This window comes from Manacus candei, unplaced genomic scaffold (assembly GCF_025592945.1).
Source record: "Manacus candei isolate 608988 ecotype Guabito, Panama unplaced genomic scaffold, ASM2559294v1 h1tg000014l, whole genome shotgun sequence".
NCBI classification, from domain to species: Eukaryota; Metazoa; Chordata; class Aves; order Passeriformes; family Pipridae; genus Manacus; species Manacus candei.
This window is the reverse complement of record NW_026138062.1, coordinates 12793178-12811082: the sequence shown is the minus strand read 5'-3', so window position 1 is coordinate 12811082 and position 17905 is coordinate 12793178. Positions and strand designations below refer to the sequence as shown.

The following is a 17905-nucleotide window of genomic DNA, read 5'->3' as shown; positions in this document are numbered from 1 at the left end:
AAATGCAGAAAGTCTAGAAAATAGTTAGGATTTTATGAAAGCTCCTTATTTCAATGCTTATTTCAATGAGCAAGAAAAGTAACTTAAAATTATTAAATGCTTGAAAATGCATCTGATATTGAAGACATCAATTAATTAAGTTTTCCAGTTTCAAGTTCACGCAACTGCAAACTCATACAGACTGCAAAATCAGACAGATCGTAACAGTTACTGCTTTAAAAATTAAAGGATTTAGAAACTACTTTGAAATGTGAGCTTATGAATTAGATTTACCAATTGAACTTGACAAAGATAACAGTGGTTCTTGATTGATAAATATATACAACTTGGACTTCAACGACAGACATTTAATTTCATTTTCCTCTTACCCCAAGATCTCTGGAATTGTCTACATGGACACAAACATAACGTGCATTGATTCCTTTTACACAGTTAATTGTGATGTTTTTAGTTTTGTTTTTATCCTCATCTCCTGATTCCCAGAATGTTTCTGTAGACCCATCTGTTAAACTACCAATCATGGCAGGTCGGCTTGATGTTTTAATGTCAACAATGCTGGTTAGGTCTTTTAGACAAACCACTATACACAGTTCCTGTGAAAACACATGAAAATACTTAGAACAGCTGAAAGTAAGGCCAGATACAGGCATTATTTACAATTTTTAAAACCATACAGACACTTCTGTTCTGAGGAATATGCTCTCCAAGAAATTTGTCATTTATTGGTTTAAGTTATTTAGTCCATTAAATCAAGGGAAATATTAATAGCTAAGAGCTGAATATATTAGCAAATGCCTAAATGTATTAATAGATGGAAGAAAACAATTTAAAGATATTAACCAGAAGTATTGATTTGTGCTCCTTGGAATAACAGAAGAAAAAAATATATAAGCAAATACGAACTGAAAGTAGACAGCATTTAAAAAATTACCTAAATCAATGACACAAACAGAGTACAAGACACTCCCCAAACACTTCACTTGTAAATCAGCACTCAAAAGCACTGCTCCAAAATTTAGGTTTGAGTGATACACAAGTTAAGGGTCATTATTTGAATCTCTAAAGCTAAACATGAGAGTGTAAATATCAGCAACAAGATTCCAAACTGAGATACATTCAAGGAAATATGACATTGTAATAAGCAACTTTTAATTCAAACAGAATCATCACAGGAAGTACATGTTCTTCATAAATGATCTCTGCTTCTGAGAGGGAGGTGTAATACTTGCCTGATTCATGACTTCAAAACCAGACTGAACGCTGATACTAAAACTCTCTTCGCTATCTCCATCATCAGATTTAGACAAAATATTGTTGATATGATGAAAAACATTGCTCTGGTGCAGGAACTGGTGATCAGATTGTTTGAATTTGAGACTCCAGCACCTGTAAACACATTTAGTGGACTTTGAAATTATAAATATTATTCAAAGACATAACCTACCAGTGAAACTATTAATTACATTTTTGCTTCTCAAAATATTTTCTATAAACCTTTAACTTCAAATTTTGCAGGACCTTAAGTTTTTCTACGCATCATTTGAGGTAGGCAGGAATAAAATTTTCTTAGAATTTTAACAGTAAATGCAACCATTACTATTCGATTTTTGTCTTTGAGACAAGATACACAGAAAAAATTTCTAACAGTTTAAAGATACTATTCAGGTGACAGATTTCTGAGCAAAAGGCATTACGCTACCATGCACATACACACAGATACTACCATGTTATTCAGTAATATGTTTTCTTTTCCACAGTGGACACTGTAGAGAATTCAAGAGCAAATACATTTCTCTACATGTCTTTTAAACTATTATTTATATGTATAAACACATACCTGTGTCTTCTATGTATACTTTTCCTAATGGTAAGGATAGATATGCTCCTTTTTGCACAAGCTTTCTATCTACCTTGCAAAATCTTTTTTTCTATAATGCTACAATATTTCCAGCCTTTTAAGAATTTTCTTGAATTTGTGCTTACCTTAAGGCCATTTGCTGTAATGCACTACCACTGGGAAGAGACATCATAAGATCAGAGATTGTCTGAAGAAGGCGATGAAAAGTGTGCGGTAAGGGGTGAGCTGCTTCGCCGGCAATCACTATATCTGACAGAGGATGCTCACATACTCTTGTGTCTTTTTCCTATGATGCAAAGCAATTTTTTATGTTATTAGCAGACTTTTCAGGAAAAAAAAAAGGTGAAGTAAATAAAAACATTTATGGTATTTGGTTTAAGAGTAACTGCAACAATCTGTAACGAAGATGAACTCAGAGCAGTTCCTGTCAGAGAATTTTTACAGTAAGTTATACATGAACCTCAAACAGAGAATTTGGGAAGGATACTGTATGCTACCACTTACTTTTTATGATTTAAAGATGTGAAATATTACACTGCAATAATTTGAGAAACTAGAAAAAAATAACATATTCCAGCTGTTAAAAACAACTTTTTTGAGCAGCAAGACCCAGCCATAACAAATTTGATAACTAAGCTAAGGTTATTAATTGCTGCACTTCATTAGAGCTGTGAAAATAATAATTCTTAGGCAAGCATCAGAACAGCTGTGGATTGAGAGACAAGTTCCACTGAGCAGTGGGTACGAGGGCAGTAGCAGAGCAAGCTGTGTTCTGGGGAAGAGTAGCAGAGAAAGCAAACTAGCTTCTGATCATGATATGCCATTTGAGAAGGCATGGAAAGACTCATTTATGAAAGATACAAACTGTTTCCCCCTGCTTCTTTTTACAAGAAAATCTGATCCTGTTTGAATCACAGAAACCAGCTGCACAGACCCAACATCCTGACAATCCAAAGCCAGATTCAAACCTGTTATTTTAAACCCTTTAAGTTGTCTATGTATTAAGTTGTCTATTTCAAGTAGATTTCCCATGGATCTCAACTGCTTGAATAGCTAGAAATGCTGTGGTATTATTTGAAAGTGATTTTCGGCACATGCTTACCTAGGGAAGAATCATCAAACCAGACATTGCTCTGTATTTTGCTGGAGAGTGTAACATGGTAGAGCGTACTCAGTGTATGAAGTATGAAACTGAACGCTAAACTAAATATTATCAATTCTTCAAAGTCTGGGTATTCCCCTCTTCCCCAAGGATCCTGTCTACACAGGTAGCATCCTGTTTGCACCATCTTCTCTGCAGCTTAGTAATTCTTGCATTTTGTTTTGCTTTAGCAAGGACGTTGCCTTTGAACCTACATCTTATGCGTTCAATCGTTTATAGTTCTAGATCCCCATCCCCCAATTTAAAAGAATCCATCACTGGAATTTATCTCCATCTCCCAGGACATTAAAAGAATATGTAAAAATATTTCACATAAGGAAATGAATGCTGGTAGTGGAAAAGCACCTAACCATTTTGGATTTATTACATTGTGTACATATATTTACATGGGCATTTTAATCATTTGATCAGACTACTGAAGGAGGATGCTGTGATCTGAATACACATCACCTGAGTGATATTTAACAATTAGCTGAAAACTGTTGTCATTTTGTTATATGCCATAAAACTATTCATTTTAGCCATTTGACCAAGGAGTATTTTTAAATTCCCTCTTCACTGTATCAAAGAAACAGCAGCATTCCCACCAGAGCAGAAGTGGCATATTCTAACATTCCTTTCTAATGTCTTTTATCTTTCAGTCAATAATTATCCAGACTACAGATGGGACACTACTTATTCTTTTATATAGTAAAGGTTCTTATTTTTGAGGCTGACCAGCATAAGGACCAGTGGGACCACACTTCCCTCGCTCTAGCAGTGCTTTTGGTGTAGCAGTTGAAATTACTACAAGGCAGAAAACTGCTGGAGCGAAACCAAGAAACAACATTCAAAATACAATACACAGAGCTATTGCAAATCAGATATAATGTATACATACAAGAATTTGGCAGACTTGAAAATAGGTAAATAGAATTATAAATCTGTATGTTGATACGCTAACAGAGAAAAGCTGATATCCCACATGAAATTTAGGCCAAGATTATAGTTGCTTTGTAAACAATTACAGCAGTGTACCAGGTTACAATGCTGAAAAGGCTAATTTCAGAACATCTCATTTCAAAACTGGATTAGATTTGAAGTGATAAAGATAACCCTGACTTACTAACAGTACTAGCATGATTTCTTTTGAGCTATTCTTTGAGGACATGGTAATGTTTTAAATCAGAGCTAAGTTTAGAAGAGATTGTATGATACCTTTTGGAAGCATGGTATGTTAAGACTATACTATTTTACATAACTAACTATAGATTTTCCTTAAATCACTACATTAACTATGTTCAGTGTACATAGAATTACGTATATATATAATTATTTATATATATACACATGTATAAAGAATTATGCAAATTAACTATACATTTTCATTATTAACTGTGGACTTTTCTTAGAGCACTGAAAGACAGAGTAGACCAAACCACAAAGTTTCTCTGAAAAATATTTTCTCTTTTCTTTCCTCTCATTGTAGGGCAAAGGACAAATAAAAAGCAATCTGTACATTTTTTTGTTACTGGATTAACAACGTGCTTGTGCTTTTTTTCTTTTTTATTTCCCATAACAATAATCATTAAAAGACTATGCAATTCATCAACACAAAAAAATCTGATGATTTAGAAGAAAAATTAATTTATCTATGTCTACAAAATGAGTTCAATTACAATTTAAGCTTCTGTTTCACAGAGAGAGGATTAAGGATTTTTTTTTTCCCCACATAAAAATATTTCTAATTTGCCTACAAATCAACAGATAGGAAAGGAATGTTGAACGTTACTTACTTGTTCTGCATTTTCTTTATTTGACTTATTTTCTTCATCCTCTTCTTCTTCTGGCTCTACAGGTGCAGGAGTCAGGGAAGCCACAAAATGCCATAAAATATCATGAAGAGAAGTTGTTTGAATGACATTACAAAGAAGCCAGTTGAAAGCCTAAAATAAATTACATACAAGGTGTTATGAATTGGTTAAGCAAACCTACTGAAGTAAAACCATTTCTTAAACCATTTATGTATGAAGGTGCACTGATGCTTTTGGACAGGTAAATAATAATGCAAAGTTCTTCAAGTAAGACACATTGCTCTGCAGCTGTAACACTTTACTAAAATGACAACTGTATTACAGGGGACATAGCATAATCTTAAAAAAAAGTTACAAGAGAGAAATTACAATCATCTTATTTTAATCATGCAAGGTCCATTAGTACATTAATACCTCCATGGCAAAGACTCGGCAGGCAGATTTCCGTAAGGCTTGTTTCATTGCTATTTCAAGTCCTTCCAGATCATGATGCTGGATTACAAATGCCAATACTGGCCACTGGAAATTTCTCTCTCCTTTGGAAAGAGAGCTGTGGGCGGAGATTAACCGAGAAAGTTCAGGAGATGGATGTCTCAGGAGAGAGGACCCCACTTCTATTCAAAAGCATAAAAATATACACACATTAGATTCTTTGCACATTTCAATTTTATAGTCACAGTAAAAAAGAAAAGCAATAAAGTACTTTTAGAATTGATGTATTTTTTCCATGAGAAAATTGCATTAAAAAAAGCAATGTGGAAAAATGGTGCTTCAACTGAGAAACAAAATACCACCTTCGCTTTTAAATCAAACACAAAAGATTCACCACAAATTTCAAAATCAGTAATTCCTGAGCTGATTTCAGGCTAATCCTGCGCCGACTAACAAACAGCTAATGTTTATTAATAACTAGAAATAAAAACCACTACATGTATTTATTTAAAAAATACATTTGTCTACAGTTTCCAAGAAGAACTGCAAATACTTGAATAATTTTTCCCTGCTTCTGATGTCTGTGCTCTTACCTGCATCTCCACTGTTGACTCGTCTCCTAGGGATTGCCTTTACACGTGCTGGCAAAATTGAGTGCTGTTTGTCATATTCTGATGCAACAACTGAATATGATCTTTGAAAGACTGTGCGCTTTGCAAGATCTGTATCTGTTATTGGACTGGTTTCCAAACTACAAAGAAATAAGTGATACACTCATTAACAAATATATAGAGTATTATCTGAATTACACATAAATATTAAATAAGGATACATGCATTTCATAATGACAATGCTATACTGCATGAAAGTTTGTCTTATGCACCTAATAACTATTTAAATGCTGAAAAAGAAGGAATATGTATTAGAATTACACATGGTGAAAAAGCATGCAAGTGCTTTATAAACAAATGTAATGATGTACATGGTAGATTCCAAGAATTTAGGTTTTTTTTTTTTTAGAGAGATACAAACACACAGATCATGCCTGAATTGAAGTTTCAGACCAAACTTATCCTGAGAATGCACATGAAAACATCTATGGAGTGAATTTTTAATATGCAAGCCAACTGAAATTTAGAACTTTATGTGAAGTCTATAGTTTCTAACATCACTAGCCTTAAAGTCAATTTTCAATTGCTATGGCTATACCTCTGACATGTTTTACTCCTTACCTTCCATGGACTTCTTACAGTCTGCAGAAGAACTCCCAGCTTATGCTGTCCCTATAGGCCTCAGGAGACCATGGTGTCCACAGTTTTAATAAAGGAATATACCAATACGAAGCACTCTTAAGGAGTTTTGTTAGAAAAGTTCTATTTCTGAAAAGACTACATTGTAGATTGTAGTATTCCAATAAACTGTTTTTGCAGTCAGTATAAAATATAACAGATTGAAATAAAAACAGATTAAAAGCAAGTCTTCTCTTCATTACATCCTCACTATAATATGAGGAATCACCGACATCTGAAAACACTAAGCATCTAAGTTGATTCTAGACTATTATTAACAGTAAGAGCCTTTTTTAGCCTAGCAAAACAAAAATTTCTGTAACTGCTTGAATTAGATCACAGTAAACTTAGCAAGTGGCTTAACCTGACAGAAACCATCTAGCACTCTTGGTCCTAGATAGCATTAAGTTGCAATTTTTTCAGTGACATTTTAACTTCCACACAGAAGGAAGCAGAAACATTTGCTCTGAAAACTGTAAAGTAATGAAATTTCTTTCCATTAAAACTTCCCTTCAGAATGAAATTCTGAATGGAGAACAACAGCCACTTCTTTCAAGAAGTCCATTAATATACATTCAGTCAGTTGTGGTAAAGAATAGATATACAGTGAAAAAAGTTGCTACATTTTCAAAGAGTTTGCAACAGCTTTGGTCCTTGGATTATTGATCTTTAGATCACTTCTAAAGTTTTGGAGATTCTGAAAAAATTGTCTCTAGGAGACAAGCAAGCCTGGAGTAAAAACTATGGATAAATTCCCCTGAGGTATGCTAAGAGTCCTTATCAACTGAACAAAATTTTTTCATATTTAGGTTGTAAACCCAGGACCTTTCTAGAGAGAAGCAATTGGTTTGCAGTACAGTTAAAAGTTGCAATTGTGATTTGCATATTCGCATAATCAAATATATACCATTGCTAATGGTTGAAAATATACCAATAAGTTATGATTCCCTGAAGATATTTTTCTAACTACAGCTTCATATCCTTTTGGTTTTTTTGTTGCCATTTCAGAGACTGATCTCTGCTGATCTGATACTTTAGCTACTTAACTGCAGCAATGTTTCCCTTTTTTTTTTAATTGGTGTAATCCTAATGCTTTAACACTTGTATGTAGTACCCAGAATTATAAGGAAATACCTTGGGGGCATAGATTTCATGTTACTCTCTGGTTCTTCAAAGACATTAGGACTTGCATCAGGAGTAACTGAGATATACGGTGCAGGTACTGAAGTTGAGCGCAAGTATCTCATCTCATCCTGGAAGAGGTTGTCATCCTGGTACCCAACAAAATTTTCATGATGATGCCTAAATCAAATTAGATTTTTAAATTAGGATTAAGGATTACAAGTTCCTGAAACACACATACACAAAAGTCCTTCACCAATACATTTAGTTAGGCAACACTATTCATTTACTCCTTGCGTACTAATGCTTTTAAGCTAGTTGTGACTTAAAAGTGGTACTGGAAAATACAATGGCATTTTCAAGCAAGAGGGAGTGGGGATCACCCTTTACTATCTTTTAGTATTTTTTTAGGTATTTCCAGAATGTATTTTAGGTCCAAACGTCTATCCAACATAAACATGACACACTACAGTGAAATCTACTTAAAAGTACCAAGAAAGCCCAAGTCGTCTGGTTTCCTTCTTACTATTTTTAACTGTGAAGAGGAAAAAGTAGCATATATGTCTGCTACTAACACACTAAGTAAAACTCTTTGGGAAATTCTAAATTCTTTGGATAGAAACTAAACTGTTGTTAAAAAATATTTAGCACTGAAAAACTACTTAGGGTATACTTGACATTATGAGAAAATACAATTTATGAGATTGAAAAAGATCATTGATTAAGAGACAGAAGAATAAATATCATAAAGGATTAGGAAAATACATATTTTTCTATATAAGTTTTCATTTAATTTATACACACATTTTTATTCAACACTATACATAGGTGAGTAATAAAGTCAGTACTCATACACTTCCTTTAATCACCTTGCTAAAGTCTGTAGATAGAGACATGGCATTTTAATGGGAAAGTCTTCAGAAATTCCTTCTTTGAGACTGGGAAGTTGAGATTGGAATGCTTTTGCAGGGTGATAGCAGAGGATACTAGGCTCAGCAGCACTACTCAGCGACAGTAAATAGAGCGCATTTGCTTTGATCACTTGATGAGCTTCCATAGTTGGCAAGGCACGAGGTGTCTTAACTTGCATTGGTTTTCTCCTAGATTGTTTAATCTAGATAAAGTTAAAAACCATATAATTAAACTATACTTCACCACAGGAAAATCTGATAATATATCTTATACTAAATCTGTTGTAAAATATTTTCTATGACAAAATGCACTTTTATTTTTAAAACTTTGCAAACATTTAATAAAAAGCTGATAGCTTTGACAACTGCCTCAGGATTAATTTTGTGTGCACAAAGTTTCAACAAATTTAGTTAAAAAAATAAAGTTTAATTAGCATTGTTCTGCTTACCTTAGAACCTCAACTTATTTGTATACTTTAAGCAAGAATTTGAAATTAGTCCTGGAACACCAGTATAAGAACACCACCTTTCATACTATTCCCATTAAAAATTGCTCTAGTGGCATCTTGTATCCAATGTTCTGGATTATTAAGATCATTAAAGAAACTATAAACACAAAGTTAAAACAGCACTCATTTCAGTAAACAAATATAACAATTCAAAGTTAAATAAACTGACAAATACTTAAAAAAATTAGGTATTACATTCAATGCTGCAGTTATAGTGGGATAAAAAAATAAAATCATAAATTTGAAAACACTATCATCTGAAGAAAAGAAATCTGATTGGAAGTTTGGAAGTTGGCAAAATTTCCATCTTATCATCTTAAACCTAACAATAGCATAAGAGGATATTCCAAAACCTTTCAAAGTTATGAAATTTCAAATTTTTTAAACTGGCCTAACCTTATTTTCAAGTTGTGAACACAGCACTATTAAGGAGACAAAATATCTAAACATATGAAAACCAGCTGAAAATACCTTCTCTCTTGCTGCTGCTTGCTTTTCACGGAGATATTTTTCTCTGCATCGATCGCAAACCAAATACCAAGTGCTTCCTCCAATTCCACCATCGCCACAATTGCCAGCCCATCCTCCACAGAAGTGCCCAATGCTGTTGTAACCTTGGCCACCTGCGTAACGGCCACAACCTATGTTGAGGAAAGAGTGAAAAACAAGTTATTTCAAAAGAAGGGTTACTATTATATCTTCTATTACTGTAGGAGAGGGATGAAGAGGGGGTAGGAAGATACTTGTCTTCTGGCCTAATTTTCTACTTTTCTGTATGTCTGAATTGGTTACAAAACAATGTTTTTGTCCATGTTTTCAAGTTTTTAAGTTTTTATTATGAAATAATAAAGTTTTCAAGTTTTTATTAGGAAATTGTCCAAAGCATCAACAGCTCCCTATTCAAATAGTTGGTCAGTATTATAAGTTAGCCAACATTATCTGTGATTTAATAAACATGAAAACCTTACTTCTTAGCTAACAAAGCTTAAGAGGGAATGGAGTGTATTCCTTTGCTGATTAGCATTTCTCAGAAAGATTCAGGGAACCGATAATTGCTGAATAGAAATTTTGCTTTAACTTTGCATACAGAGCTAAAAAAACCATACATACCAGAAAGTATACCAAATATTAAGTCCTTGATACCCAGTACTGACACAGCAGATAAATAAAAGTTTTCTACTACTGAGAGTAAAACAGTAACAAAAAACTTTTGGCCAAGTAGAAACTCCAAATGACCAATCTAATTTTTTATTTTATTTTCAATTTTCCCAGCACAGTTTCAAGTCCTAAGGTGTAAAAAAATGGTATGTTTCTGGGGAGCTACTGTAAGGTCAGAACATTATTTTGACCATGGTTCGAACAATGTTATTTGGCGTATTTGAAAGTTTAGATCCAGAACTACTTGAAATCACATACAAAGATGTGTAAATAGTCTTTATGTAAGTATAAATTTTAATTTAGTGTATATAATTGTGAGAGTCTGGAAAAAAATTATTACTGGCTCAAAACAACACTCTCTCCATCCCCTCCTCTCCCCTCTTCCCCCCTTTACTACTACTTCTCCTTATTCACTTTTCTTGTTGGGTTGAAATTTCCTAAGCCAGTCCTTTATGAAATGCTTTATGTTGACTGTATGCTTTACACTTTTTCCAAGTTTCCTTATCTTCCAAAGTTTGCCAGTACAAGTGTGTTATTATGACCCCTTGAAAATGTTGTAGCATTTTTCCTACGTGCAGCCTTAAGGGACAAAAGAACTGAAGGCCCCCTTAATAAATCCATCAGGTGGGTTTGGGGCCTTATACTTTTCTGACGTAAAACCCCCCTAATGAGCTCGTGAGGTGAGCCTGGGGTCTTACACTAATAGACAAGGTAGTCCGACTCATTTTCATAACAGTAACTAATACCAGAACATGTGTGTGAAATACACTTTCTAGATTGACATGGGAATTAAATATGGAATCTCACCTGGATGAGCTTGTCTCATGTGGTAAGTCACTGGATATGGATGGGATTCTCCACACAACTCACAGATGGTGTCTTTTTCAGGTCCTCCCACTGCAAGCTGGGCCATTTCACCAAAAAGATTTCCCCTTGGCCTAGTCTCAACCTTTTCCTTTTTCTTTTTCTCTTTCTTAGCTTTCTTGTTATCTTTGTCACTTTCCTTCTTCTTTAACACTGCACAAGAACCAGGACTTGGAAAAATCATGTTTTGGGAAGCTGCTTTAATAGTTGCTAAAGAAATATCTTCCCAGAAAGCTACTAAGTGTTGCAGTGTTAATGGAAGAGGAGACTTGGATTTTATTGTGTGATGACCGGATGTTTCAAAGGAGGTAGTTTCAGTTTTTCCATCCTCACACTTTTCATGCAGAGGTGGTTCTTTTAACATTGAGAGGACTTTGTTCTTATTGATGCTACCCATTTTAGATATATCTGGTCCATGAGGTGAGATGTTGAACATGTTAAGAGCAGATGATATTTCCAATGAATGTCTATTTTTCAACTTCGTTTCTTTTTCCTCTGCAGGCTGTTGAGTAAGACTGCTTCGTATGGGCGCATGCTCTTTGGACAGTTCTGGATTAAACTTCAAAAAAGATGAGCATGCCATAGCATCATGAACTATTCCTTCATGCCAAAGAAATGCAGCAAATACAGCTCTAGCACATTCTGCAACAGAAGGCGACATTGCTTGCTTGGCAGGCTCTACGGGCTTGGAGCCATCTCCTTTGAAAAGAAAGTTGGATTTTTCCTTTTTGGGTCTTGTGTGTCTACCAGCACATTTACGGCTCACTTTTGGAGATGCTCTCATGTCTTGCTCATCCTTCAGTGGTGCTTTGCCTATGCTGAAATGAACTTTATTAGAACCATCGTCCAGACTTCTGAATTCGGTGTTGTCCTCACAGGTGGTATCTGTAATGCTGTCAGTCTTTAAAGTACTTGAAGTACATACTTCAACTACCTCACTGTGAAGATTTTCTTGTACGACATGAGGGGAAGGAGCTCTATTTTCAGTTTCTGTAACAGGTTTTCCATCTTTTGCAATAATTTTTGGTTTAGGTGAAGTGGACCTCCCCCTTAAGGGTTCTGTTAGTGGCACTTTCTTTTTGCGAAGGGTGTCTGGATCTAACGTGTAGGAATCTGATTTGGAGCGTTCTCGAGGAGGATCAAGCTTTGTTTTTACAGGGGATGAAGGTTTCTGAGGTAGAGTTTTGTCATGGGGTGATGAGGATCGTGGAGAACTAGCACCAGATCTAACAGCCGTAAGCGTCTTTGTCTTTGGAGAAGATGACCGGGTTCCTGGCCCTGGAGATTCGGCTCTCAGTCCAGTTGTTGTTCTCCCATCAGTTTTTAGTGTTTGCAAAGTGTTATGATTTGGCGACAAAGACCTGCTGTGCGAGTCTGACCGCAGCTTTGCAGCATCTGATTTCAGGATAAGACACTCACTGGCAGATAAGCCTTCTGTATTTCTGGGTTTCTTCTGGTCAGCAACAGCTCTGTTCATTCGCACATCAAGTTTGGGTGACCTGCAGTCAGCTCTGTGCTTCGACGGCGTGTCTGTCTTTCCAGCTGGAGAAACCGGTCTAGCAGCTCCTGTGAAATTCATTCGGTCACCTGTGCAGTATATTTTATAATTGAATGGTTATGTTTACAGTGATACCTTTAATAGTAAAAAACAAGGACTAAAGACCTGAACACAAGATAAAGATCAAACACATGCTTCTGTTCACATAAAAATGAAAGGAAACATGACAGGATCTTTTTTCACCCAGAATATTTTCAATACATTTCTTTTCCTAAAGATACATATAAACAAGTGTTAGGAAATATTTACAAAGAAAACACAACTATGGAGCTATCAAAAGGCACAGTTCACTGTTTCCACAAAACACTAGTAAAGGAAGCACAATTTACACCTTTAGGTAAAATGCCAGGAGTTAACTCAATTTATGACAGTTGCAACATAAACCAGGGATTATTTATTTATTATCTCCATGTGTGTCAGCCTGACTGCAACAAGAGACTTGCATAGACACCAAATCTATTACCAGATTTATTTTTTTTAATGCTCAAAAGTCAGGAATTGTAGGAAGTAAACAGTTATAAGGTAAATTGGGCAAGACTGCTTAAACTATTCAGACTGATAATCTGAGGCATCCACCTATTCAAGACCACAAACTTTCCATGTTCTGCTACCAAAACACAACCCATTTAAGAAACCCCAAAACCAACAAACCCACTTTTCTCAACCACTAAGCTAAACCAACAACTCTGGTCAATGATGTCCTCTTATTTTCATGCACTACTTTATTGGTCATATGCACATTGACTCTGTATATATATTAATCTGCAGAACTATAAAAACTATAGGTAACTGAATATAAGTCCATACAAAAATTAATACAAGCAATGTTGAAATTACTGGCAAGCAATTCAACAGTTAATATAGCTGTCTCTCCACAAAGCCTTACACTGCAAAATCTTGAACACAGATTTAAATCTTTCTGATCTGAATGGGTTTTCATTAGTTAAGGATGAAAAGATTTCCCTAGTAAAGCTTGTAGATTTAGGACACAGTACTTAGGATTATTTTACTTTTTTAGATATTAAAAGGTCATTTCCACTTGTCTGGGTGTATTTTTAGGAAGCAACTATTTGTCAAAAAATAAAATTTCAATTAATCAGAGAAAATCTGCTAATTTGTGCCTTGATTTCTAATGGGAACAGGGGATAGGCGGTCATCTTTTCCTAGTACCTTCAGTATTTACTTAGGAGGTGTGAAATCAGTGTTCAGTTTCTTATGCATCCTGGGATTTGAGCCAACTTCATGCAGTACTAAATCACAAAGACTTACTCCTATGGTAGAAAATATATAGATGCAGTTTTTTCATACTACTACCTTTCACAATCCAAAAAAAAGAAAAGTTTTTGAGCAAAATTTAGCAATCCAGATAATACCTTGGGTTACAAACTGATTCTTACTAATTTGCTATCCCCATATTTAAGTACCTTATAATAAAATGAACAGCAACACGAAAAAGTGAAGGGAATGAATTATGTCACAATATTTAACAAAATTGAAGGTTAGGCCACTCTCCTGCCTTCCCAGGTCATGGTAGGAGTTCACACTTCTGCAGGCACAGAAGACATACTGTGTCTCTATTGAGGAATAATATGCCAAATGTAGAATATAATAATATCTCAAATACCATTCTAATCAATTTTGAGAGTCTAATATGTCTTTTTTCTTATGAGTTCTATAATTATTTTTGACTTGGGGCAGGGAAGAGGAAGGAAAGAAATAGCATGGTACATTGTGGTTTATAAAATGATTGTTCTTGCTAAAAGAAAAAAACAAAAAGTTTCTTAAGTATCAGTCCAAGCATTTCACACATGCCAGCTGAGTTCTACACCGGTTTTACTGATGAGCCATTTTGAGATGTTTATTTTGTGATCAATAAATTCCAAAATGCAAATTATAATTATTTTTATACAGATTTTTCCCAGAAACAAATAAAAAAAATTAATTCAAGGTCTGCCAGATGAGAAAATACTTTAGATAGAACTTTTTAAAGAATGCCTCATAGAACAGATTAAAAAAGTGAAAATATGACAATAATCTTTTTGGAGGACATAAAAAACTTCAAACCATTCAGCAACGTATAAAAAAAAAAAGTACACGCACAATTAGTGCATATCAATCAGAAAAACATTCTAGAACAAAACTCCTTATAAAAGGTATAGCCTAGCAGTAGCTTCCAGTAACAAAAAAAGTCTTGTGTTTTAAAAACAAAGGTTTGGTTTTGCACATATACAGGTAAATAATCCTAACTGGCATTCTATACTATCAGCGCAAAAAAGAAAAATGCCCAAATGAAAAATTGCATAATATAGCAAAAAAACCCCAGATTTTCCCCTCCTTTCCTCTTACATACTTTGTTTGCATGTTGTTTGAAAACAGGTGTTATTAAATTAGACTAACGTCACTTTCCTGTTTACAAAGCAGAAAGAGGCAGCTAGATTGTGTATCATGGACTTGTTGCAACTCAGGAAAGCAACACTGAATGGTTATATCGAATGAGCTTCCAACAAATACCAGAACTGAACATTTGTTTTCAAAAAACATTATTTTATCAAATGAATGAAATGCAAATGAATGGAAGGAGAAAAAAAGAAAACAACATTTTGGGTGTAAAAATTTGAATAACCTTGCTATGTTGGCATGCATACCCACCCTTCAGTTTGTGAGAGAGAGATGAAATAGCAGAGGCAGGCCCAGCTACATCACTAGTTTTGTAAATACGCTCACGAGAAGCAAGGCAGCAGGATGGAGTTTCTACAGTGGAAAACAGTTGCACAGAAGCAGCACAGATTCAATGGAAAAGCAGCAAAGATAAAAACAAGCATTTTAAATTATAGGTATCTCCTCTGTTAAGTATTCTGAATTCATTTAGAGTCCTCCATCACCTTTAAATGAGAGAGTAGTCTGTAGTAGAATGCAGTAGATCAGTTCCCCAATCTAAAAATGCTGTGACTTCCATATTAGTTTCTAGGATCTAAAAATGTAATTTATGGAGAATAGCCAATGAGATCTATGGCTTATTATAAAACCCAGCAGCGTCTAGTTTGGAACTGAACCCTGGTTTGAACTGAATAAGCCCTTTTAATCTGGAAATTCAGAGATGAATTATTTAGAACTTCAATATCTCCTTCTGGATGATAAAATTACACATTCTTTAGTGAAAATTAGAGAACATCTACATATTTCTGTTGGAATGTCTTGCTAATCACTGGAAAGAAAGAAGAAAAATACATTAAACCCATCTAAACCATCTGTTTCCTAAACTGCTTAAGACTTCTTTTTGTCTGGTACTATATTTACAAACTTGTACACAAAACATACTAACCCCCATATCTTATGCAATGACCTATAGTTCTAGAGCCTCTACAATGAGAAGGTGTTCATATGTTTGAAGTACGAATTTCATTCTTTAAAAAAAGAAACTACTCTCTAATTTCTCAATCCACTTTCATGAATGCACATTTATACTTTATTCTTTCACTCTATGTCTAAGAATACTTACATTTTATAATGTTGTAATCTAGTGTATCTTGAACAATGTACTACTATTCAATCATTTCAAGGGGACTGTAGGTCGAAGAGAATGACTTTCCCACATGATTTCCTTGCTGCCTTGGCAAACAATCTATGTCTATGAGGATTACTAGTCAGCCAGAGGGACCAGCATTTTGATCAGAATTCCTTCTTTTTGAATCATCCTCAAAGACTACAAAGACTTGAAATACAAGGCAGGCAAGGTCTGTCTCATGTCATACTCAAATGTTACAGTATATATTTAGTCACACTCTTTCCTTCAATGTGGAAACAGCTCCAGCTTGAAAAGCTACACAATATGGAGATATAAGAGGCAGTTTAATTCCCATGGTAGGATGCAGTCTTGTAACAGCTGTGCCTACTTCCTCTGAGGAAACACTGGTAAACCAAATTTGGAGGCAAGACATACCACTAGCTGGTTCATGTTACTCTTTTTTAAATAAACTCTATAACAAACTAGTAAAATGTCTCTGGAGAATGGAGATAAGTTAAAGATTCTTCTGAAATGCCACTGCTTTTATGTGCAATGTGAAGAAAAGGCATTGACCTGCCTTTGCCATGTTGCCTAAGCTACAGTTGCCTCTTCAAAAAGAATGTATTCCTCTTTTGCTCTCTGTTACTGGCACGGAAGCTAAAATATAACTGTGAGCTGAATGTCCTCATTACTGCAGTCAATATATCTTTCTTCACATCCTGAAAATGCCAAATGCTGTAGTGACAATTGGACAAGGATTCTTTTTTTAAATTATTTTTCCTTAAATAAAAGAATGTATTGAAGTAAAAAAAAAATTGGATATTAAATATTAACAATGAAGGAAAGTATTAGATACTATTAAAGCAGGGGAATGAGTGAGTTAATGAAAGCAAAAGCTGAAATGCAGTATCATCAGAAAAATATTAGCAAAGTTCTTTACCCAAAGGTAGGGTTTGGAGCCTCAACACTTGAGCCACTTAAGTTTATTAACTGAAAGACTGAAATAAGCATTCCTGGGCTAGAAGGGTAGATAAAAAAATAAGTTCATGATTTTATTATTTGTCACTAAAATTTTTCAAGATGCTATAAACCAAATTTATTTCTGGGGAAAAAAAAAAAAGCTTGACACAATTTGAACTCTTCCACCAACCCTTACCATATCAGTTTTCCCAAGGACGGTTTTGGATTAACCTGGACAAGTGTATTCTCCAGACATATCTTTGATTGTAAAATCTGGAAAGCCTACAGCATGAAACCATTTAAATTATTAGCTCAAAGTTTCAGGAATGATGTTTTGGCAACATGCAGAAAAAAAGGTCAAACCAGTTGTCATTGGTTTAACTGACAGTTAAGTTACTTCAGCACAATATGGAAGAGACCAGCATACTTGGTTGAGAAGATTCTCTCCATTTTACTGAAGCACTACCAGGAAAGGTTTTGTGCTCCATATCCATGCTGGTCTTTTGCATCCCCTCTACAGTTTAGAAAATGAGGAGAGAAGCATTGCAGCCAAAGCCAGTGGTTCTAAATGCTACTTAACTAGCACCTAGATGGGAAAGGAACAAAACCAAAAAGAATATGGTAGCACAATACTGAAGGGATGTATCAAGGAACTCCTGACGTGAATGGCAGGAGCTGATATAGTGGGATGGCTGGATTGCAGCTCTGCAGCATGGATTGGCAAGGAAGCAGCCTCAAAGGACATTGTACTGAACAGCAGCGCATCACTGCAGCTTCTGGGTGG

At 34.9% G+C, this 17905-nt stretch overlaps 1 protein-coding gene across 14 annotated transcripts in view; it reads right to left on the bottom strand.

Annotated features, from left to right (window-relative positions):
* The window catches only part of MYCBP2 (MYC binding protein 2), a 180696-nt gene that overhangs the window by 22126 nt on the left and 140665 nt on the right, over nt 1-17905 (bottom strand). For all 14 annotated transcript variants that reach the window (XM_051780370.1, XM_051780383.1, XM_051780369.1 and 11 more), the window contains 10 exons: nt 11042-12685; nt 9548-9717; nt 8526-8770; nt 7669-7836; nt 5839-5996; nt 5228-5427; nt 4796-4945; nt 1984-2144; nt 1230-1386; nt 369-593 (listed from right to left, as the gene is read on the bottom strand). In XM_051780370.1, the coding sequence (XP_051636330.1) occupies nt 369-593; nt 1230-1386; nt 1984-2144; nt 4796-4945; nt 5228-5427; nt 5839-5996; nt 7669-7836; nt 8526-8770; nt 9548-9717; nt 11042-12685 (3278 nt within the window). The remainder of the gene's footprint in view (nt 1-368; nt 594-1229; nt 1387-1983; nt 2145-4795; nt 4946-5227; nt 5428-5838; nt 5997-7668; nt 7837-8525; nt 8771-9547; nt 9718-11041; nt 12686-17905) is intronic.